A 23926-nucleotide genomic window follows, 5' to 3' on the forward strand; every position below is an offset into this window, starting at 1 on the left:
AAAAGATCCTAAAAAGCCTACAGGCAAAGTTGATTAAAGACTAATAAAACAACAGCAAAGAGACAGGGAACTGGCAGAGACCTCAGTTAAGCAAGGAACTGCTCAGGTAGACATGGCTTTTATGCAAGCCCAACAGCCCTACTGATAGAAGCATTTCCAGGGGGCTGAGTGCAGGCAGATTATATAGTGATGCTTCCTTTTAGCTTACACATTGCTGTTTGGTGGCATTATTTATTTTTAATATAGGTAAAAAATTATTTTTAATACAGAAAAAAAACCAGGTAAATCTATTATAATTAAGTTAGAGATGAAAGGAGAAAGCACAATTTCTTCTTCCTTGTACCAAGCTAGTCTACTCCACAGCACCCTGAGTTTGAAACTTCATTTCTAGCCATTTTGGATACCTAGAAAAAGGCTCCCAAAACCTTACAATCTCAGCAGAAGATGGGAAGAAAGAGGACAAAAAAACATTATCTCCCTTTTACAGATAAGAGAGGCACGGAGATAGATCAGTGGATTTGCTGAAAGCAGCACAGGTAAAAGGAAGGCTACTCTCGATATTTACTCATGTGAAGCCTTCGCCTCTGTCTGGCCTCCTAAAATTATTCCAATACCTTTGGGTCCACAGTCAAATTAGTTCTTTATTTATTATGCCAATTCTCAAGTATCTTTCAGCCAGGCTCATCCATTGTTCCAGTCCAGCTGGGTAAACAGACAAAGTAAATTCTGTGAGGTAAGTTTACCTTACAGCATCCAAAACCCTTTGCTTATGGGGGGATTTTTTTTTTTTTTTTTTTTTTTTTTTCCTTCTTTTAAATAAGCTGTGGATGTATTTAAAGGTGACCTGGGGAGAAAAGAAAAAGCAACAAAAAAAGAAGTTTGGGAGAAGCAGAAAGGAGGGGCTTCTGCTGACTTTTCTCAATACACTTTTCAAAGAAAAAAATCAAATAACTAATAAATTTAGTATGTAATTGCCCTTATTAAAGCAAAAAAAGACAATGATACGGACAAGAATTTTAGTCACTGACATAAAAACAAAGTGAGACTTCCGAGTCCTTTCAAGAAACAGCTTTCTTTGGATTTCACTGCAAAATGACACCACAATTATGTCAACAACATTTAAGATGTTACTTAACAGAAATAGCAATAGGAAAAAAAAAAATGTTTACAAAAATTAGCCTCCCTCCCAAAAGTTCATCATCTTAGGACTTTACAAGCTTCCCAAGGCAGACCATGTCTTACAGCAGGCTTGCTCAGTGCTTGGCACACAACAGCTCCTCTTTCCTCATGAGAGTTCCCAGCACTACTGGAATATAATGACCAGGAGACAGGCAGTGCAATGCATAGGAAAAGGAGGGAGGAGATGCCCCAGTGGAAATAAGTTCTTGATAGTCCTTTCCGTCTCAAATTCTACCCRCATCTAGTGCATTTCAAGGTACAGAAACCTTAACAGGCATACAGAACAACCTGTGCAAGCCAAGGGAATTAACAGATGTGCTGATAATCTTATACAAATAAGAAATAAAAGCTGCCAGCTGTACTTGTAAATTCAAAGATTAGTGTGAATAGACAAGGCAACGGGTATGACCCTTCTCTTAGAAGCAGTCCAAGAAACTCCAGTCCTGTAAAACTCGGTCCTCCTCTCCAAATCTTGGGATTCAAGTCCTGTGCTAAGCTACAGACCATCCACAACAAGCTTTCAGCAGCCAGACACTTGCCAAAGCAAACTGGATTCTTGCCAGTGTTTGAGATGGCAGCGAAGCAGGGACTGTATAACTAGGTCAGCCCTGATTACCTAAAACAAGGGCAATTTTCTTTACCTCTGTGCAACGCTTCTGAAAATGGCAAAGGCTGCGTGTTTGGGAGCTGCAGAAAGAACATCCAAAACCCATATTTGATAGAAGAGATTTAACTATTTTAATACGGATGGTATCTTCTATTAATATGGGGACAGAAGCCCACTGTTCAGCAGAGCTCTTCAGTTCCTTTGCACAAGAGCTATCTCTTTGAATCTAAGTCAACTTTAGTGACCACTTTAATATTCAATTTACAATTAATGCTTCTTTTTATGGGTTGGTAGAAGGTAAACCAATTTCAGTTCAGCTTCTAGGTATTGAATTTATTATAAAAAGTTATGTACTTAAAACTCATATAATGAAACCAGAGGCATCATGAGATATTAACCTAGAGTTAATGCTGAGAAGGCCAGTTTGAATAATTCAATTCATGTCACCTTAAGTATCTTTTCAAATGGAATTAACTTTATCTCACAAAAAAASGAAGCTCCATGTTCCAGTTGCTGATTATTGACTCCACAAGAGTTCTGTCTTAAATCATCTCACCCCCATTTTCCCAGCAATTTTCTTTCACTGCTACCACGACATCTCTTTAAATTTTGAGAGCTAACTTTTGTTATAAAGGAGCAACATTAGGCAAGAGGAAAACGTGACTGCAGAATTAGTGTTCCCTATCTACGAGGTTAAAACAGACAAAAATTAAAAGTTAACAAAGTAGCTGCATTTGGTCAATGTAGCTAAGGAGCAGGATGGTATTTTAGCCATGCACGTGCACAGCCACGAGAGTCATTTTACTCCCATGTGCCTCCATCTCCTTCTGTAACAGGACTACAGAAGTTTGGTAACGCTGCAGTTCTCTTGACCTGTTACTTTCCTCCTTCTAACACTAAAATCCGTCATTTAAACCCCAAAAGGAAATGCTTCCAAGCACGTTTCCAAGGAGAGGGGGAAGTCTCGTGGTCAGTATTATTCTAACCTAAGAAAAAGGGCACCAGGGAGGCAAAGAATGAGTGATGTTAAGGTACAGGTGCAGCACTGAAAATGAATCAGAAAAACAAGTGGAACAAAAAGGAGAAAATGAACAGAAACCAGGAAGAAGAGTTCATAAAGAGCAAAAAAGAGATACTTCAGCCCAGAGTGCAACTGTGCAGTCCCATGCACATCTGCAAGACACGGGGAACTCAGAATTGCATCTCACACTGAAGCACAAGTGGCCAGGGAGTATCAGCAGACACCTGAAACGGGAAGGGCCCATTATCTCTCCCAGATATCTCAGAGAGAAGGAAACTGGGTAGCAAGCCAGTGTCTATTGACTTAAACATACCCAGGATTTCCTTTGCTCATTCAAAACAAAAAAAATAGAACAAACGATTCTCGATGATCAGGATTCAAATACAACTCAGGAAGGTTTCTTTCAGCCCCATCCTTAAACTTGTTTAAYGCGGGCAGGAGATTTAGCAGCTTAGGGACAGCCAGGGTGCGATGCCCTCGGAGCAGCAGGGAAGGTTTTTGTCTCCTTCCCAGTCCTTACCTCCTAAGATCCCCCCTTGCTGTGCTCCCAGTGCCCTGCCCCAATGATGTGCTCCACCAGGATGCACGTCCTTTTCTATCTTGCACAACACTCAGAGCAAAAAGTGACCCACCGTGATACTAAGAGGTCACAGTCTAAGCATTAAGACATGAGACAAAAGACAGGAACAAAAAACAAAACAAAACAAAACAAAACAAAACAAAGCATCATAGTCCAACAACACACAGCCTAGTGTCTTTTTTTTCTTGCAGCTATGTTAGGGAAAGAACTGAAACAATAAGGTCATCTTGCAATTTTTTCTTTTTTTCTAAATTATAAGGAGAAACACATTGTGAAGAACTCCTTTTGAGAGGGGAAAAACAAACACTTATAAAGCCAAATGCAGAGAAAGTAAGTAACTCCGTATCCATGAGGAGTCAACAGAAAAAACTGAACAGGGGAGTTCAGTTAACTCTCCAGCTAACGTGGAGAGTCACCTAACCGGAGACAAAATACTAAGACAAGCTTGGACATAACATCTGAATCTGCGTTTGTGGGCAAAACTTTCTGAAAGTACAGAGGATGAAACATGAATTCAACAGCATCCTGCAAACAGAGGAGCCAGCCAAGTTCAAAATGCCCCCTGTATACGCCCCAATAACAGTGATCAGGAACAAGAAGAGATGAAGTTGAACTGCTCAATTGTCAGATGATGATTTGACAGTTAACAACCTTAAGTATTGTCCACTTCTATGCTTTTGGGCATAGCAGATGCAACGAAAACCTAGACAGTTTTAAACGAGTAACTAACCTAGGACAACACACAGACTACCAATGAAAGCTTTCAAGCCTAGTTCAGCCAAAGAGATGTCATCATCCAAGACCTGGGCGTGCTGTCRGCTTAATTCCTCAGAACTGGTTTCCATCATGATCCCCCAAGCCAGGTGTAGGTCACAGATGAGCGGCCTGACACTGCCCATTCTCAGAGGAAAGGGTTCTAATTCTTGCAAATTAATACCATCACAGAATGGATGTCTGAGAAACGTAAAAATGAATAAAGAATAATGCATATAGATGCTGAAGATGCGATAAGCAGCTCAGTATCAAAACCAAAGCACAAATTGACAGGAAAAAAATAAATTCTGTTCAAGACAAAGTTACAAGTAGTGCTACCTGCTTCCTGAACAGAATTAAAAGCGTACCCCTGTGTACCCCTCTTTTCACAGACTAAACAGATTCTATGTAATTTAGCTATCAGGGAACTACTGAGAGGCAAAAAATCAGACCATTTTCTGCAAACCTTGTAGCCACATTGTAAGCCTTTAAGATTCTTCTAGCAAAAGATCCAGGGCTCAAAAGGCACAGTGTTACGCAAGAGAGATTCGGGATGGAGATCTGCCCATGGAAGCAATGGAAAGAATAGCTGGTGAGAGCAACGTTGAGTAAGGCACTTGCACCAACTGCCTTGTTTCTCTGGGTACAATCATTTATCAGGAGAAAGGCAAACGAAGTGCCCAGTTCTCAGAAGAAATCAAAGGACAACCATGTTTAAGAATTTGAGAGCAGGTACAACCGAGAACCATATTACTGCTTAATTTACCATATTGTAAATATGTAGTCTACATTTTCTGTTTAACTGCATATACAGTTTTAGGTCTTATATGAATAGCTCAGACCAGCCGGGCTGCCTTACAAACTTCACAAAGTTTATGCTGACCAAACGCATTACCTATAAACTTCTTTTCAACCATGAGAAGCCACAATAAAAATTTTAAAGGCTTTATCTAAGTGATAGGATTATTTTTTAATAAAACAGAAGCAAAGAAGACAGAAGAACACCTTATCTTTTTCTTTAGCAAGGAAATGTGTTCCTCTGGTTCCTCCTACATTAAAACATGGTCCATTAATTTCACCCATTTTACTGGTCCAGAACTGGAACTCCTATTCTTCCTACTAGAGAATAGGCTGTGCAATCCACATATTAAGAAAAGAAGTCAGAGGAAGTCAATGACAAAGAGTTTACAATCTAGTATAATACAAGACSATGCGCTTCAGTTATGGCTCTAGAAAAAACAGAAAGAAGATGTTTTAGAAGATATCGTGAACACAGACACGAGAGGAACGAGCTTACCTTCTGCTCCTTCTCCTTGGCAGCACTGAGTTCGGCGAGGGAGAGCGATAGTTTTTCCTGCTGCTCCGCTAGGTACTTCTGATACAGGCTTAAAAGTTCCTGGCATTCTCTATACTGCTGCTGCAGAGGTGAGACATGGCAAGTCAAGGAGAAGGGACTCTTTAGTGACTAGTTACAGTCAAATACATACCAACTTATTCTAGGTAAATTTGATTTGCATCCGTAACAGTTCAATTTAAAAATAGATACTGTGTGCTTGAGCACTGCCTAATGATGATAAATCTGCCTGGAGATGAATGTTCGAGTAAAACCTTCTTTCTACTCACAAAGTAGAAAAAGAAGAATTGCACCAAATTCTTTTATCATTGGAAAACGGATGGCTGTGGGAGGCAGGCGATGACATTGTTTCAATTGGTACAAATACAACCCTCTGATTTGTATTCAAAGACAGACAACACCAATGTTTATTTATAAATAAATAAATAGTCAGCCAAGGAAATTTTTAAGCACAATCCAATTTTTTTTTTTTTTTGGATTCACAAGCCCACATACCCAAATCCAATCCCTTTGCTTGTGCATCAGTGGCTCAAAAAGCAGAGCTGCAGATGCAGCGCTACGGGCCTTGTAGAGACCAGAAATGATTTTTGGACAGGAATCTGGAGAAGCAACAACTGCGTTTGCAAGGATATTAGCAAGCAACAGTGTCCTGCCTTGCTTGCAGCATTGAAATTCCAACAGGACATAAATCTGCTCTTCACCTGTCATTGTGTAATTCCCTCCCTTGCTCATGTAGCATGGTAAACCATTTACGCTCCCCCTCCGTCCCCCCTCACTTTTAATTATGCATGCAGATGGGATAAGGGCTCGCTGTCCAAAGAGATTACTCTGAATAAATACTTTAATAACAAGTCACCACAATTAAGGTAGGGAACAAAAACTTCTTCAATCTATAAAATGGTGTTGAGTTACAGATTTCCTTAACATTTTTATGATCTAATCATTGCTTCTGGGCAAATTCATGTTGCAATCATTTTTGCCAATCACGGCTGCATAAATAACTCACTGCTTTGTTATTCGCTCTTATGACCCTCGCTCCCCCCCACACACACACACTTCCTTCCTTTCTTCTGTTGAGGGAGGGAGGAATTTTATTTTTCTTTTCTCTTTTTCTTTTGCTTTGCTTAAATAAAAAGCTAAACAGAGGGTGAGCAAAACACCTTAAGAAAGAATGAAGAAAAGGTGGTTAAAACCCAGTGTTGATCAGGAAAGCTCCTGAATACCTTTGCTCAGCACCTGCAGAAAATGGGAGGGTACAAACAACAGTCCAAACAAGCTAATTGCTTCCAGAGTCCGAGTGCCCCAAGCCCGAGCTGCTCTACATTTCACTTCATTTCGGCGGAGMGCACCAAAAGGCTGAAGTGATTTGTGGTGGTCTCAGGAGTCTCTGCCAGCTATGATGTATATAAAAGGAATTTTTTATTCCAGCTGTAACCATAGGCAGTAATGTTTATAGTAGGAGAACATATTAGCCTGGACGCAGGGCATGAATTTTACTCTAGGAAAAGCCAGTTCATTTATACAGCCTAAGAGTTAAATGTCGGCATTTGAAGACAAATTATAGGGAAATTCATTTAAACCCCTGTTATGTGGCAGAATATAAAATCAGACAGCCCTATCTTTATCAATTTTTAYGGCCTTCTTAATTCACTTTGCTTCCCGAAGCCCCTTTCCCACCAAAGGGATTTCGCCCTCCTCTCCCCCTCAGACCCGCCGGGCGAGCGGCCCACGGTACCCGAGCGGCGGCCCCGCTCCTCCCTCCGGCCTGCCAACGTTAACATCATCCCCCTGCTCCAAACCTAGGGCAGGCCGCCCTCGCTCCCAGCTCAACACGCACGGGTACAATAAAAGAAATGCCCAAACTGCATTTACAGACACGAGCACTTGCTGCTGCCTCTTACTCGAAGCCGCTAAGCTTGGTGCCAGCACAGCTCGCAGCACGACGGCAGCACGAAGACAGCCCGGCAGCAGCGCTGAGGGCCCGAGGGATGCTGTGTGATCACGGGAGAACAGGCAACGGTTACCACGAGCACGAGAGGGCCCTGAAATGCTTTGCTAAGATATGGTCAGCATGGTGCTGTGGTGAAACTTCTTCTATTAGAAGATTAAAAACCTCATTCCTTCACGGAACCAGAATAGTTCACTATACAGAAAGCACTAGATTGTTACAGCCACCTATAGCCTAAGAATACACAAAGAAAGSCTTTGGACCAAGTAACTAAATACAATGCTTCAAAATAGGGGGAAAATGTTCTTTTTGAAGGAACATGTAGCATAGTTTTAACTACGATAATTCTTCATAATGTGCTTGGTACATTTACTGTGGCATACTTTAAGAAATAAGCTTTAATATTAGCTCTTACTTTTCTGTTCTATTGAATCTTTGCTAAAAAGCAGCAAAATCATCTCCTTTTCCATGTACAAGTTAGGCAGGTAATATACAACACTGCCACAGAAATATTTAGGTCCTTCAGATATAATGGGGGCACACATGTATTACAGGAATACAGCCTCTAAACAAATACGTAGAAAAGAACTATTTTCATAATCTGCTTTTAAGAAAGGGAGGAAAAGCTGTAAGTGAAAAAAAAACAAAAATATCTATGAACAAGTCTTATAGATTCGCATTCCACAGAAAGGGAAATGTGCTGAAGTGCTCGAAGCAGGTACTTCTTTGTGCAAACAGGAGCACAAACATTGGATTTACAAGAGATTAGTCGCCTCAGAGAAGTGGTGCTYCGCATTTCACAAAACTGTACTTTTTATGTCCAAGAAATACACACTTGAAGGTATTCCAGTAATGTGTTTTATGCAGAGATTGTAAATGAAGTGATAAGGTTGTGGGGTGGGAGAGAAACAGAAAAAAAAATCAAAACTAGAAAAGCAAAGGTTAAGATTTCAGCAGCCACATTCACATGCCATCCTGTAAGTACTATATATTTTATAGAATAAATTAGTTAACTTCACCACTGAATGCAAGGCACATAAGAGTTCATTTACGGCTCTTGAGAGATAACCACCTCAGTGGAGAAGGAGCTGCCTGTGAGAAGAGGGACTGTGTGTGCTGTGGTGGTAACAGGCTTAGGGACCGGACAAACTGATTTTTCAGGGAGAGGAAGGTTTGGCAGGGAACAAAGGAGGATTTTGTTTGTTCTTTGGGGCGGGCAAGGCTGCAGGAGAGCRCAGAGCCGGCCTAGCGCTCGCCGGCTGCTTCCACTCAGCCCTGCAAGTTGCACCGCCTCGGTSTGCACCAGCTCCCGAGCTCCCTTAATCCCTCAGTGAGCTCCRTTATCCGGAGGATTTAGCAAATGGAACCAGCAAACGGAGAGGTAAGTGGAGCACAAAGGCTGGCACGATGTATGCGCAGGGAGTACAGGGCTGGGAGATGGGGCTACCTCTCCTGTCTGCAGGAAGCCGCCTCGCAGGGTCTGCCACCCTGCCACCCTGTCTGACACCAGGTAGACACCCACCCTGCCAATCCTCCATCCTGAACTTCCACCAGCTCCTCTTTAGCTTCAGGTTTTTAATAAGTGTCATTTAAGACTACAGTTAACAGCAACAGCTCCTCCTTGGTCTTTCCTCAAGTATTTCCAACCCTCCCATGAACTGCAATGGGACAGACAGCTCCAGTTCCTTGCTTTCCCAGAAACTGGGGGGATGGGAGAAGGGTCAAATCTCCAGCACCATCCCCGACTTCCTGCAGCGTCCCCAGCTCAAATTCCACAGCTTCTCACATCGCAAGCAGAGCCTAGTTTAAGGTCTTAAGTATTCTGGTTTAGAGTAAATGAGCAACTTCCTGGACAACCTTTGAGTTCTACATCTCAATCGTCACTCCTTGCTCGAGCAGGTTTCGCTGCCACCCAGCTTTCCAGCTGTGCAAACCCTCACCGTTCTGTTCATCTTGAATACAGGTTTCCAACTTTGGCCAATTCAGTGGCCAGCGATGGCTATTCAACGATGGCCAGACATCTGCTCAGTTCTGCCTCTTCCAAACCACACGAGAGAGAAAAAGATAAGCAGGGGAGATTCTCAGCCTACGTGAGCTGAGAAGTAACATTTGCTTTTACCTCCATTTAAAGAAATCAAAAAYACAGCAGACTGAGCATGAGAATTTTGAGCTGGAAAAGGAAGTTCAACAGTTGCTACTACCAAGGGAGGAACACCCTACTAATGAGAATTTTTTGGCAATCAATTAAACAACAAGAGGCCTTGTTATATTTGCAAAGCACTGGGGGACCCATCAGTGTTTTGTTCCTCACCGACCGGCCCCGCGGGGCTGGRGACACTAAGTGGCACTAAGTGCTGCTGTTCCCGCCTTGGAGACGGGCCCTGGGGCCCAGGGAGTTGTCACCTCGGCCGCCCCCACGGCTCCAGCAGGCAGCTCCAGGCCAGCAGTCCGGCAGCTGCAGGCTAAGGGAGCACAGCACCAACACTAACCAGAACCCTCCTGCATCCGAGCAGCTTACTGCACAAGCTCCTCTGCATTCATCCATGCAGAAAGTCCCAAAGGCTTTCCAAGGATCATAAAGGAGACCCAAAGGGTCAACTGGGTTCTGACTGGGATCATCCTTTCATTCAGAGCTGTTTACTCTAGTCTATGTCCAGAAGAGAGCACAACACCCAAAGCTCCATCTTCAGGGACGCGACTGTCCAGTCCCATCAGCCCCTACAGCCGATGAAAGTTCCTCTTGAGACCAAGAGTTATTACAGACATGTGCCCAGCTGGATAAAGCAAGCAAAGTACGGAARAAGTCAAAGGGACACAAGTTAGACTTAAAACTTATGTCAACAATATACATTTGGTGGTAGAGATGAAAGAAATTCACAGGATGTGATTTTGGCCGATGACAAAAAAAAAGGCTTTTTGACATCTGCAATCATGATCTAGCAACCACCAAATCCATTTTTTTTTAATCCCTGCTTGAGGGCATGCATCTAGAAAGCTGACTAGTTATCACACTGGCAGTCTCTCCACTGCCTCAGGTGCTTCAGGATGGGGGCTGTGAGAAAACCAGAGAGCAAAGGAGAAGCTGAGGAAGCATCAGTGCCCCTAGACTGCTGAAGTTAGTCCAGCAATTCAGAGGGAGGTCTTCACTCTCAGTAATAATAATAAAATCTATTCAGGCAGACCTGTGCTTGCCTGCCAGAATTCCAAAGTCTCCAAACACCCACATCTGTCTGAATAGACATTCTGTCCATAACTCTGGCAATTGATACTACTACAGCTTCCCACTGCACTGCTATAAGCCTTAAAAGGCCTTAGGAAATGCCTTAAAATGACAGCACAGGACAGTCTCAAACTAATCCTATTTATCTAGAAGTAAAATGGTCATTTAAATAGCCATATTTCTCAATGGTGGCCAGCAACAGGACAAGGGGCAATGGCTACATGTCTTCCTCTCCATGTGAAGAAGAACTTTTTCTCCTGTGAGGGTGACAGAGCTCTGGAACAGGCTGCTCAGGGAGGTTGTGGAGTCTCCTTCTCTGGAGATCTTTCAAAGCCGCCTGGATGCCGCCCTGTGCCCCGTGCTCGGGATGTCCCTGCTGGAGCAGGAGGGTTGGACTGGATGATCTCTAGAGGCCCCTTCCAACCTCAACCATTCTGTGATTCTGTGTAATACAACTGAGAGTTTCCAAAGAAAAGATTGATGAACCATCTACTGAACCCCAAGGACCCAGGGCTCCTTGGCAAGTTCAGACTGAAGTCAGACCTATATTTCTCCACGCATCATGCGAGCATAAACTTTTCAGTATTCTCACATATGAGGCATCCAGGTTTATCTTCTACCATAACATAGACACATCACCCGGCATACATACATGTATATAACTATATATATATATATATATAGTTATAGTTATATATGCGCGCCATACTGGTCTCTACTTACAGGGTCTCTCTTCTTTCTAATCACAAGGCGGCTTAAAATACTACAACTTCAGCTACTCGCATATTAAAGAWCATATAAAGATCACAAGCTGACCCRTATTTAAATACAAATTGTATCTTAAAATTAATCCATGTACATTGCTGCATCCTCACGATTCAGCTCATGGCAGAAAAGCAACAAGAAAAGCAACATTTCTGAAATCAGTCCARGATCAAATTCAGCCTCAGCACGTTTCTACTGCCTTTAAAATTAAGGGAAAGAAAATAAATGGCTTGAACGTATGTGAATCATTGTTCTGTGAAAGGGTAAAGACTAGTAAGTTCTATGAAGGTTTATTATCTAAACTCTGAAGATGCTGCAAAGACTGAAGGTAATAAAATGTTTTATGAACAACTTCACTTCGCTCATTCTTATATAACTGAGTTTATGTGGACTCCTTGGCACAGTGATGTTAAGAACCTGTAGGGAACTTTCTACACATCCACTTTTTAATGTATTAAAGAAATTCTGGTGCAGGTCTGAACCTTATGAGCCTTCAGTTCAAAACACAATCTCCTTGTGATCCCAAATCCTCAGGAAGCACATTTTTGAAATGACAATAAGGAGCCAAGTCACATACAATAAGATACAGCGATCTGCAACCTGAAGTCCAACAGTTACATTTTAATTTATACTTGAATATTTTAATGTTTTTATCCAGTCAGTAAATTAACTCAAGCAATGAAAAGGGAAGATGCATAAGGAGATAGGTCACAAGGTCCACAGAAGTTAAGAACGTCACTTCTGTTTGAAGCATCAGCATTATGTTGTTTAATGCCACAGCTCTCAAATAAAAGAATTGCTTAATACACTCCCATTCTGTTTGAAGGGAAATTAAATTTACATTCTTTGGGAATATGGTATTGTAATTAGTTCATGACTTGATTACACTTTGAAGTGAGCCGAGAACGTATGGTGCATACAAATCAGTTAAGTTAGGGTAAGCTGCCTTAAGAAAAGCTACAGAGTTCAAAACAAAGTTAGGGACACAGGTAGGGCAGCCCTTTGGGGCTCTCAGGCAGCATATGCAAGATATCCAATTCAGATCTACTGTCTGGACTTAACTGATGCCAGGTGGAAACAACTTGAGAAAAAAGCAGTTTCCTAAACAACTGAATTGAAAAATAATCTTCCCTACTCCGCCCATACCACCTGTACAGCAACTGTTAAAACAGAACCTAAAAAAGCAATAAAAGACACAAGATTGCCTACCCTGGTCAAATTTGCCAATATGATTTATTCCTTTTACATGCTTTTTCTTTTATTCATTTCTTTTATAGATAGGCTGAGGGTTTTTGGGTTTTTTTTTTTTTTTTATCTACCAAGATGCTTTGTTCTATGCAGATGATGAAATTCCCAAATTCACTTTAAAGTACTGAAAAAATATTGAAATGCACAACATAAATGCAGCGCATCTGAAACTGGCCAAACAAAATACCAGTATGATTTAGAAAGAGCAAGGAAAGCATTTAAACCTAAGACTAATTCCCAATACAGCATATAAACTCGGAGAGGTCTCTATCATACTTCAAAAATGCCAAAGCAGTTTAGGGTATCAGATTTGATCCTAAGTATTAAAAATACTTTCCATGGGATATGCCAATCAAACTGGACAGCTTATCTGCCAGATTCCGTGGTTCAAAGGTGGGTAAGGACAAAAATATCACACGCCATCATATGCCAGCAGATGTGCCTGGATCAATAAATGCAAATCCTATCTCGGAGCTCGCACTTTCCATTCCAAGTGGAAAACACATCTCCAGCCTTATCTTCATTAATACAAACAAAAGAATACTTAAAAGTAAAGAAAGAAAAAAAGAAAATACAAGGTTTATGCTGCAGCCAGATTGTGCTAACAGCCTTCTCCTAATGAAGAGGAAGGTAGAATACAATGCACACACGTTATCCCAATGGTCATGCTACTGAAAACATGCCTTACTGTAAAAAATTAATGCTAAGAATATGAGTGCAGAAAAAAAAAAAAGCTAAGAACCTGAATACACCAAATACAAACCACTCAGATCAAGTTGCTTACTGGTCCTGGCACRTGCCATAATGAGAATTTACTTCGGGCTCAAGAACTATGATGGCAGGAGATTTCCTCACTGAAAGAGGAGGAGAGCTTGGTCAGAACATATCTCCTCCTTTTATGGATGCTTTGCTGAAATCTGTATTTATTTTCAGAATCTAAAAATTTCCTATGCCATTTCGTTAGATAGCTACTGCTAAGGAACTTATTTGTCCATCCATTGGTAAGTGTAAGGTATTTCTTATCAAGAAAAAGAAGTCTGGAGATTTGTCCACACACAATTTCTGTGCAAAATTTCTGTCCCAGCCTCTGAAAGCACCATGACACATTTCATCACGTACAAAAGAAAATAACCTCAACCTCTGCTGTATCAGAATATGAAGCCAAAAACAAGGTATTACACCTAGCACCATCCACACAGAGTGCTATTTTTTCCTTTTACATATTTAGAGTGAAAAATTAAACAAATAAAAGGAAATAAAAGGAACACTGCATAATTTAGCTTTCATTTTCTATCAAATTGCTCATAATTGTAACCATAAAATGATAATATCGCACCATATGTGCATCTGCAAAGCCGACAAAAGCACCGGTCAGCCACAGCCCTGGCAAAAATGAGCCTGGAGCTCCACCTAGTGCCTCTTCTGGCACTTACAGCTCTCCCAACTCAACTCAAACGGGGCACTAGTCAAATCCCCAGAGTTTTTGTCACACAGAGGTCTCTAATCACTTTGAAACACAAAAAAAATCAGCTACCATCCTGCCTCATTCAGCTCCTCTCCATCCACACACCCAGTCACAGCATCACTACCATCACTGAAAAAAATGCTATTTTACTTGCAGGCCTTTGTGAGAATTAAAGATGTTTTTCAGCAGTGTTTACAGTACCGCTACTTGTCATGCCAGGAGCTCTTGATATCAAGACAGCCGTGGTGTTTACTGAAGCTGAGGCCCTTTCTGGTTACAAGGTGCTTTTAGGCCATGTGGGAACTGAGGAGCAAGGATGCTCAGCCTGTTACGGTTAGACAGAGCAAGAGTTATTCAACAGCATAAAAGGTGAGCTCAGAGTCAGATGTGCACAGAAAAGAGGATGAAGAGGAAAAAGAGAAGCTGGATGTAAAACCTGAAGCTACTGAAAGCAGAGCTACGGAATCCCCATCTCAATTAGAGGGTCTGCAAAGGAAATCAGAAGGTGTCTGCTTTGACATGAAAATTTAAAAGCACAAAACAGCAACGTGTCTTAGAGTGCAGATAATCAGGTTTAGTCCTGGTTACTACCAGGATGGGGATCACCTGAGAATACRTCACGGGGTCTGTCCTCTTGCTTCCTCACAGGAAGCAATCAATCGTCGCTCTTAATTTTATATACTTGATGTCTCGCACGAAGCCTTTCGCTTACAGGCCTCAGATGGGAATGAAGCTGGCGGAGAAGCAGACGCTGCTTCAAACCAGCGGGCAGCTCCCACCACCCTCCCCAGGAGAAATTCCTAATCCAGATCCTAATGGAAAGGCAACCTGCCTGATGCAGGCAAGGTTTTTGTTTGCTGTTGCCTCTGCATCTTACACAACGTACAGCAGGCTGGGCTAGTTCAGCTAGATGAAAACTGGTAAATGTTGCTGGACCAATAGAGCAAAGAACAAAATTAAAAAGAAAAAAAAAAATTCAACAGGCCAAAAAAATCTTGCTGTTCTTATGGAACTGCCCTGAGTGCTACAASTAGAACAGGACAGACAAGGTAAAAATTGTCACAAGGTAAAAAAAAAAATAGATTTTTTTTTCTTTTAAAACTATTGCTATCTTGACTGTCTTTCTACCCCTGTTTGAATGCAAGCTGTTTGCAGCAGTGCGGAGGAAAGAAATGCAATGATGTTTTTCAAAATGGCAGATGAGGTCAAATGATATTTCATACAAGCATTAATATTGATTTTAAAAGACATGTTCCCCCAACCCCAGAATGTGAGGTCTTCTCTCTCAGATTGCTGCAAAGATTGTTCCTTTCCATCACAAGCGCTGCATACGTCTCTAATTAGATAAGGATTTCTCAACGGCATCAAAGGCCTCAGAAAGTGAGTCTTTTCTAGTAAAAACTGGCCTTAAACACACCAAACCGAAAAGCACTGGTTACACTGAACTGAAGCCAGTGAAGAAAAGATTTAATAACAGCCTCATTATAAGGTTCATTGTTGTAGGACTATTTTATATACAAGATTAACACATCTTATCTCCCACTTTCACTGAAACCTATTATACCCCTCATTAATACGTGCACATTTCTACATCATTTACAGCACACTAAGGTCTCAAACAGTATCATCTGAAACAGGGTGTGTTCTGCTGCTGCTTCCTGGTGGCAAGTCTCTTTACTTCAAAATATGCCAGATAGCTCAAAATCGAAGATGTGCCTTAGTATTACATTATTAAAAATAACGTAATTAATAATGTAATAATGGAATTAAAAAACCCAAACAAACACAAAGCACACAACCTGAAATGATTCTACTGGAAAGTATCCATAGCAGAGACTAACTTCCAGGACCCAACGTACAGCTCCTAAAACTTTCTATTATTCAAGGAGAAAAAGATGCTTACTGTGACTGACTACATTTGTATTAGAAAAAGGGTCTTGCCAGGAAAGGCCTATTTCCATAGTGACAGCGACCGACTGACATTTACTTTAGACATTCTGGAAGCTAACGTGCCCTCYGGTAAAAACAAATTTCATGAGCTCTGCAAGTGCAATCTCCTGGAAGGAGAACAGCACCTTTCTCATCTTTATATTGTCATGTTTATTACCCCAGAAGAATAGCTGGCATTCTGCAGGACTTCTCACATAGGGCATGCAGAGATATCCATCTGGATGTGCATGGATGTGCCAGAGGAGTCTGATACAACAGTGGTGAACAGAGAGAGAACCTCTTCCCTATAGATACAATCCAGCTCCCATATTGAGTTTTTTATTTCTTGTAAATATACACACTTAAGTGTTAGCCTTCCAGACACCAATTCTGGAAGCCCTTTACTCCTAAAGATTTTGAAATCTGAATCTGAACTGTTACCTAGGAAAAAAAAAAATCAAGAAATATTAAAAGTTCTTACACATTAGGGGACTATAAAAACAACAAGATAAATAAGGAGTATTTTCCAGACCAACAGGTCATCGAGGTACCCTTCTGCACCAAGGCATATGGGCATCTCTGTTTCTTGTCAACRAGCAGGAAAGGAAAACTAGTCGACCTGAACACCTTGCAAGGGCCCCACGCTGGAACTGTCTGGCTTTCAAAGAAAGGGCCAGGAATTAAGGGGAAAAAGAAAGAAAGTAAAAGAAAAAAAAAAAAACATGTAAAGCTATTTTCTTTGTGGAAGTTGAAAAAAAGACAGTTGTCTTTATCTGTTGTTCTTCATCTGTTCTGCACTGTCCAACCWGAATACAAAAGCACACAGGTTGCAACCGATATTTCTGCCAAATCCAAGGCATAAAAGTATCAACATTCAGTAAGTGAGGTTTCCTCATTGGTAAACACTGGAGCCCATGGATGACTGATAGCCCCCACAGAATTAAATTTTGAATTGCAGGATTAATTTAGAAGCCAATACTGCAGCATAGCTGCTCGATACCTTTTCTTAATTTCAAGAAATCAAGGAAACACCCATGCTTTTTACAACTCAAATGGAAACTCGGTTAATAGCTAGGAAGTTCCATCATTGTAATAGCTGAGGAGCTTACAATGCATTTATTGTCCTCATCCTTGTATATTCATTTTACAATGGAGGACACGGAGCATAAAGGGAAAGCTGAGCTACAGAGAAGGAGGCAGTTTTCACTCACAGGAGCCTGTGTAGCGCAGACAGAGTTTGTGCATCTTGGACAAAATGCTTCCCTAAGAGCTTCTAATGCTATTATTTCAGGACAATTTTCTGAACTTCTGTGCTCTCTAATGGTAATGGAGCTTTGGGGTCAGCCTCCCTAATAGTCTGCTCTGCAGTTAGACCAGAAAAAGGAACCTGTGTTTATAGTTTTCATCAGCCAAGTATTTCATATATTCCCCTCCTCCTGTAGCCAYGGATGAGTGCGAGAGAACTGATTCAAGATAAGGGCAAAAATTAAAAGTATGAGCAGCATCATAACACATCTACCTTTAGTGTGAGAGCGAAAAGACAGCACYGAAACATGTTCAGATCTGACAGGTAGCTCTGCTACCAATCTGCATTAGCAGGTGAGATACATCACTCCGTGACAACCAACAGAAATAAAAGAGTTTAATGCAACCGCAAGTGTTTAAAATGATTTCTCTCTATCATGCAACAGGAGATGACAAATGGTTCTAACAAAACATGGGGAGATTTCTCTCCCCAGAGCTGAAAAGCTTTAAAATTAGCACTTTGTGTGTGCTTGTTCTTTTAATGCCTGCATTTATTAAGGAGCAAAACAACCATGCATCTGAAATGCCAAAGAAATATGGATCCATAAATAATGCCACGTTCCTACTCACACCTAATCTAAATATTTATGTAGTAATTTACCAGCAAAAGATGCAAACTACTTTTTTAATGTTGGATTGTATTAAAGGTTAACCACACAACATGTTTTATTATGAGGCTCTGAATTACGTTAAAGACAAGTTTTTGTTTTCAGTGGAAGTTCGGGCTCTGAAAAGGATGGACACAGGCAAGGAAGCCTAGTCGCTTGCCATAAAGATAAATGAATAAGTTTAGACTTCTTCAATACTCTTTCCAGTCTGCCTAGCCATAGACCAAGAGGGGAAGAACCTTATTCACAACTAGACAAACTAGAAACACATTTACAAGTGAGACACAGTTCTCATAGCAAGATCAACCATGCAGAATTTCACTCARAAAAGTAGTCTCAACTGAAATCAGCACCAATCAAAAAGGCAATAATCCTCTTAGGAGAAATGTTAGAGAACTGTCCCGGTACAAAAACATGTCTGTCCACTGGTTTGCTCACATAAATGCTCTAAGTAGCCTCACCTTGTCAGTGAGGTTGGTCATGCTTCTCTTCCCCAGTACCTCCTGCAGAAATYCATGAACCACTCCTCAAATCAGTCTTGTAAAATCCAACTTCTCTTTCACATCCTGCCACAGCCATCATCACATATTTATGGTCTTAACTGTTCCTTTTGGTTCCTGCTTCAACTCTCACCTTCATGTCTATTGCTCTTAAAATCTTTTATATTAGGCACAGTTTCCAACTTAGCTTCCATTTTCTCTTCTACAAGTCTTTCTTTAGAGATATTAATTCYGCTGACTTGTTTCCAATTCTCTTGATCTCTACATGATCTTCAACGCTGAATAGTTTCATGTCATCACTCTCCTCAGATGTCAGACCTTTGAAGCTGACTACAGCCTCAGTCAGGTAGGCACAGATGCAAAGTTTTTCTCCCTCTTTTTCTTTCTCCTCATTAACAGAGCCCTTCAGGCTTGCAGTCCACTAAACSAGACCCACTCTTCTGTAAATGTGTTGAGCCGACCATTCTGCCTCAGTTTCCAAGTCTGCAGAATGTGCGGTGAGAAGTGGGGAACTTTGACCGATATTGGGATGGAGGGTAAATAGACTCCCTTGTTGTGAAGATGGAGAGAAAAAAAAAAAGAAAAAAAGAGAGAATTACCACCATAACACTTTCTATCCTAAAATCCTTGTGAGGACAGAAATCCCAACATCTAGACACAACATATTCACAAATAACTCTTACAATGTCTTTTAAATGTAGCCTTATTTTAGCAAGRATAAAACCAGCAGGAATGGTTACCAATCACAGCCCATTTCCTGCATCTCTAACCACTGTTAAAGCATGAGCCTCTAACTCTTCAGCTGGGAAGGCTTGTTTTTCAGATATAGCTAATCAGACAGAGTACCACGAGGAGATCTATTAATGTTGCCTGTTTCACTGAGACATGAAACACAGACTTACTGATGGGATCTGCATTTTTGGTTCTCATTTGTTCTACTCGAGGAAGTTTACCAATCTGAGGCAATATTTCCAGACGCTGATATTTTGAATATTATTGTTCCCTGGGACTATCTTTTTTCCTCCACATCACCATATCTAGATCAAAGAAACCTTAGGAAAGAAATGTAAAGATCTAAAAATGTAAACGCTTATCTCTCAAATGCAGTAAAATCTCTCATTTCAATGATATACAGAAGTACTCAGAATGTACTACAGCTGATCAATGCAGAAAAGTAGTACAGAATACTGCTGAAAATACAGCTTATTTGTATGCACGCCATCGTTAAATATGTTTTTGGAATTAAATAGCTTTCATGGAAGAGAATCATGGCGATTATCAGAGCTAATAGCAACTCTCCCCAGTGCAGCATTTACTTCCTGTTCTAAGAACTACTGGAGGAAACTTCCCTGCTACAAGTATGTGTCAAGCAGCAAGCACAGCACTTGTATTTGTCATTCTTAAGCCTAAAGAGAGAAAAAGAGTGTCTTTTTCCCCAAAAAGATAACAAAATATTTAAAGCATTTAGTCAATAATGCATTTGTTACAAGCCTGCTCTGACTACTGCTCTATCTCCTCRATTTACAACTGGAACAGAGAATTAGTCATCTCTAGGAAACAGCTAGCATGAGCTTTTCATCACAAAAAGCTCCATTAAAACCTATTTGAGAGAAGCTGAGCTGCTATTCAGCTCTTTTCCTGCTTCTTGGTAGCTAGGCTGAGTCTAAACATCGCTAACTGCTACGAACACTAACACGTGGGGCCTACGTGCAGACCCATCTCGAGTAAGAGCATCCATCAGGTCCTGTTACAGCAGGCAGGGAACAATCTGTTCTTGATGCTGGTACATCTCCTTCCTGCCTCTTTCTTTTGGAAAAACAGTAGAGGTGATGGAACAGTCTACTCAGTTTCTTGATTTCACCGGGTGCCTTCTGTTCCCTAGGACATGGCAAATACTGGCTCTACACAATATCCTTAGTACTTATAATGCAAAGCACTTCATGACACTTCTAGCTCTGGGAGAAGAGAAAATGAAGCATGAAATAAGAAATATACTAGCAGAACAATATTCATTGACACYGGTAAGTCTGCGTGCGGCTGCGCAGGGCAAGCATTAGTGTTTGGGGTCTCAGTTTTTATCTTCTTTAGTGCAAGTTTTGCCCAGGTTTCTCACATGGATGGGGTGTTTCCAGTGTTACTAGTTGCAACTGTTCTCATGCAATCCAGAATGTAAACTCAGCACATCATACACAAACCCAACTGATTCAGATACGTACTCCTCAAATAACAAGAAACTGTCCTGCCCTGTTGCCATTTCTGGCTAGCTGAAGTATGTCAGTTCTCCAAAGCAAAAGCTTTCAGAATCCGCTTGTACTTTTGCTTCTTTCCCAACAGTCCGGTCTCGTTCTTTTTTTTTTTCCTGGGAAAATGCTTCCACATTTAGGGAAGGGGCAAGACAGATCAGCACATCACTGGATGGACTATAGAAATCTGGGTAGGTGCCATTATATCTAACTAAAAAAGACTCAACATATTATTCAAGCAGAGCAGTAATAAAAATGTCGGACGTGCACTAATGCAATACACAGCTTGGAATATGCTCTCATTTACCATGGGCTCTCTCATTAAGATTTTTTTTATTTCAAGTAAAAGCCACATAAAAATTAACTATAAGATATTAAAGACAACGTTAAGGCAATGTATTGATTCATCATCAATAGGTCCAGTATGATACTAACAGTGCCATGGCTACAGCACTGGGAATTTAGTAATGCCTTAAAAATCACCAAACTTTTCTCCACCTCCTTATTTTCTTTCACTGGCTTGGAGAAGGGTCAATTGTAATTTTACAGCTCTTCAAATCTACTTCTTTAAAGGGACAAAGTGACATCTTATAAATTCTAAAACACYTTCAGAGCCTACCACTTGGGTCACGAAATATTTCCAAAGCACAATATCAGCTGCCCCAAATACCCTTTGTATGCTAAGAAACATAATTAAACTGCACAATTCAGGACACCAAGGGCCTCAGAAGAATTTTCTCAATATCCTTATTTATAAGCTGTTACAAATTGRAAAAAAAATCAAAAAAACACCCCAGTGTTTTATTGTTTCCACYTTACAGGTGAGCCTGGCTACTGACAGGGAAGAAGGACTGAAACCAAAGGTCTATTTTCAACATCTCACGTGTGTCATGCTAGATATGTAGATATGTATGCCTTTTGCTTCATATTTTTCATATTTTGCTTCCCTTTTGCTGCAGAAAAGGGGTCTTGTTCATAAGTAGTATTTTTAAAAGGAGATATTTAGCACACTCTTTGCATTAAGGATAACACACATTTGGTAGAAGAGCCTTGAATTCCTCACCAAATTAATGCGGACTTTGAGTAACCATTTTAAAACAATCTCCTGACCCAAACAACATCCGCTGCTCATCACAGCTCTGATGCTGACATTTGTTACTGAGCTGCCACACTGAATTCAGGCGCAGGACCCACCTCTCCTCATTTAGCCAGGATCCATTCCAGCCTGGAGAAGAACCGCAATCTTAACTGCACAATATGTATATTTTTCCCTTGATTGCGTCTACTTGTTCTTTCAAGGGCATTCCCATTAGGAACAAACACTTCTCCATCCTCTCCCCCCCTTAAAGCAGAGTGAAAATAATCATATCAAGGGAAACTTATTACTGTTTCCAAATTGCGTCTGGCTCTCAGCAGGCACACTCTCCAGGCAACAGTTTTGCCGCTACATTATGACTAATTTTTTTTTTTTCCCCTTTCCAGATGACATTTTGTACTGTAAGTAGGTAGAGGAAGGACAGATATATGTGATTTGGGTAAGAGGGAGCCTCCCGAGCCAAGGGAAACAGCAGTGTCTCCCTTCATTCTGCACCCTCCTTAAAAAGAAATTTCATTTTTGCTCTCCAGAACAATTCCTCGGCATAGGGCTCATGCACACACATGGGTCCTTTCATGAATTAATTTCGGAAGAGAAAGATGAAACCTGTAGTTTGTTCCAATTTGGAGCTCATGCTTACTTTGTATAATAAAGAAATAAAAGAAATAAGGGAAGGGGGGAGAACAAAAGAAAGCCCCAAAGCAGTCAGCTGGCTACCTGGACAAGGCATTTGTTGTCTACTGCTGCCATCTGCCGTCCAAATACAGGAAAAAAACACCCCAGAAAAACAAAACAGTATTATCTTTACAAATAAACACACACCGGGCAATTCTTTTCTCAACAAAATACCAAGCTATGTCCATGAGAACAAAGCATTGCTCCTGTGATTTTTAGGGAGCAGGTAAAGAGCAATTTTAAAATTAATTCAAACTAAAGCCAGTAAGCCGACCTCAAGATCAATTAGCACAAAACCCACAGAGTCACAAGTAATACAGCCTGAACAAAGAAACCTTATCCAAACACACACCAAGGAATTTAGGTGTAATTTCTAGCTATTTAAAGAGTATATATACAAACACACAAGCCTCGCCTACAGAGCTGCATGAAATTTAGCAAAATTAAGTAAGAATAAAAGAAGAGCAAAACCCCTCAACCTACCTGCTGCTGTCTCCCATAACCCAACCTCCTGTTATGGCCAAGGTTCATCAGTATCCACCAGTCCAATTGCTGTGAACTGAAGGTTACATTTCACTGGCCTTCCAGATAGGTTTTAGTAGCCACTTTTTTTGCACTACCATCCTGGATAAGACACTTGCTGCACATGACAGCTCCACAKCACCTCTAACATTCCCTCTGCACCTAAAGGCATTTCTGAAGCCTGGGGCTCTGATCCCAAAACTCAGACATCTAACTCTCCTTGATCCACAGTGACTGTGCCCTGTTGTTAAGAAAAGCTTACCAGAATCACATTTATGGGAGTTTTGGGGCAACAGGCTTGAAACGAAATACAGACTTGGGTACAACACCCCAAACATCCCATTTTCTGCAGAGTACCCTTTTAAGCCAAATACAGCATTGCTACAARATAGGTGATTTGAAGTCCTTCAGAGGAACAAAGAGAAGCGTTTTAGAACAATAGATGATAAAAGAGGTAAGAAATACACTAGCCACAGTTCAAGTATCAGAGTAAGAAAATGACTGATGCAGTCATTTTTACCACATTGGTGACACAAARATTGTTCACAATGACAAAGCTTTGAAGACATAAAATCCTCTTGGAAGCTTGACTTRAACTCATTTTCACTTCTCAGTTTGGGCTACTCTGTACTGCAGTTTTAAGTGAAAGGGTCTGCTAAGACTGAAGCATTTTGAACTTAACATATATATATGTGTGTGTAAAAAACCCACCTGCACTCTGCTCATCCACACTTTAGATCCAGCTTCAAGTACAAATAAAATGATCTGGGTCAGGCTTAGTTCTTAAACTGTATAGAAGGGAAGGGCTTTGTAGGAAATATGCACATTTTTAAGTAATTTAAGTACTGCAGGTATGAAWGGCCATACTATTGCAGTGCAGGCCTTTACCGTTCTGATTTTTTCTTTTA

At 40.9% G+C, this 23926-nt stretch overlaps 1 protein-coding gene across 1 annotated transcript in view; it reads right to left on the reverse strand.

Moving 5' to 3' along the window:
- The window catches only part of KIAA1328 (KIAA1328 ortholog), a 156557-nt gene that overhangs the window by 89081 nt on the left and 43550 nt on the right, over positions 1 to 23926 (reverse strand). The window contains exon 6 of the mRNA XM_026040100.1: positions 5438 to 5565. Coding sequence (XP_025895885.1) covers positions 5438 to 5565 — 128 coding nt within the window. The remainder of the gene's footprint in view (positions 1 to 5437; positions 5566 to 23926) is intronic.

The sequence above is a fragment of the Nothoprocta perdicaria genome, unplaced genomic scaffold (assembly GCF_003342845.1).
Source record: "Nothoprocta perdicaria isolate Ctin4 unplaced genomic scaffold, notPer1 scaffold_10, whole genome shotgun sequence".
NCBI classification, from domain to species: Eukaryota; Metazoa; Chordata; class Aves; order Tinamiformes; family Tinamidae; genus Nothoprocta; species Nothoprocta perdicaria.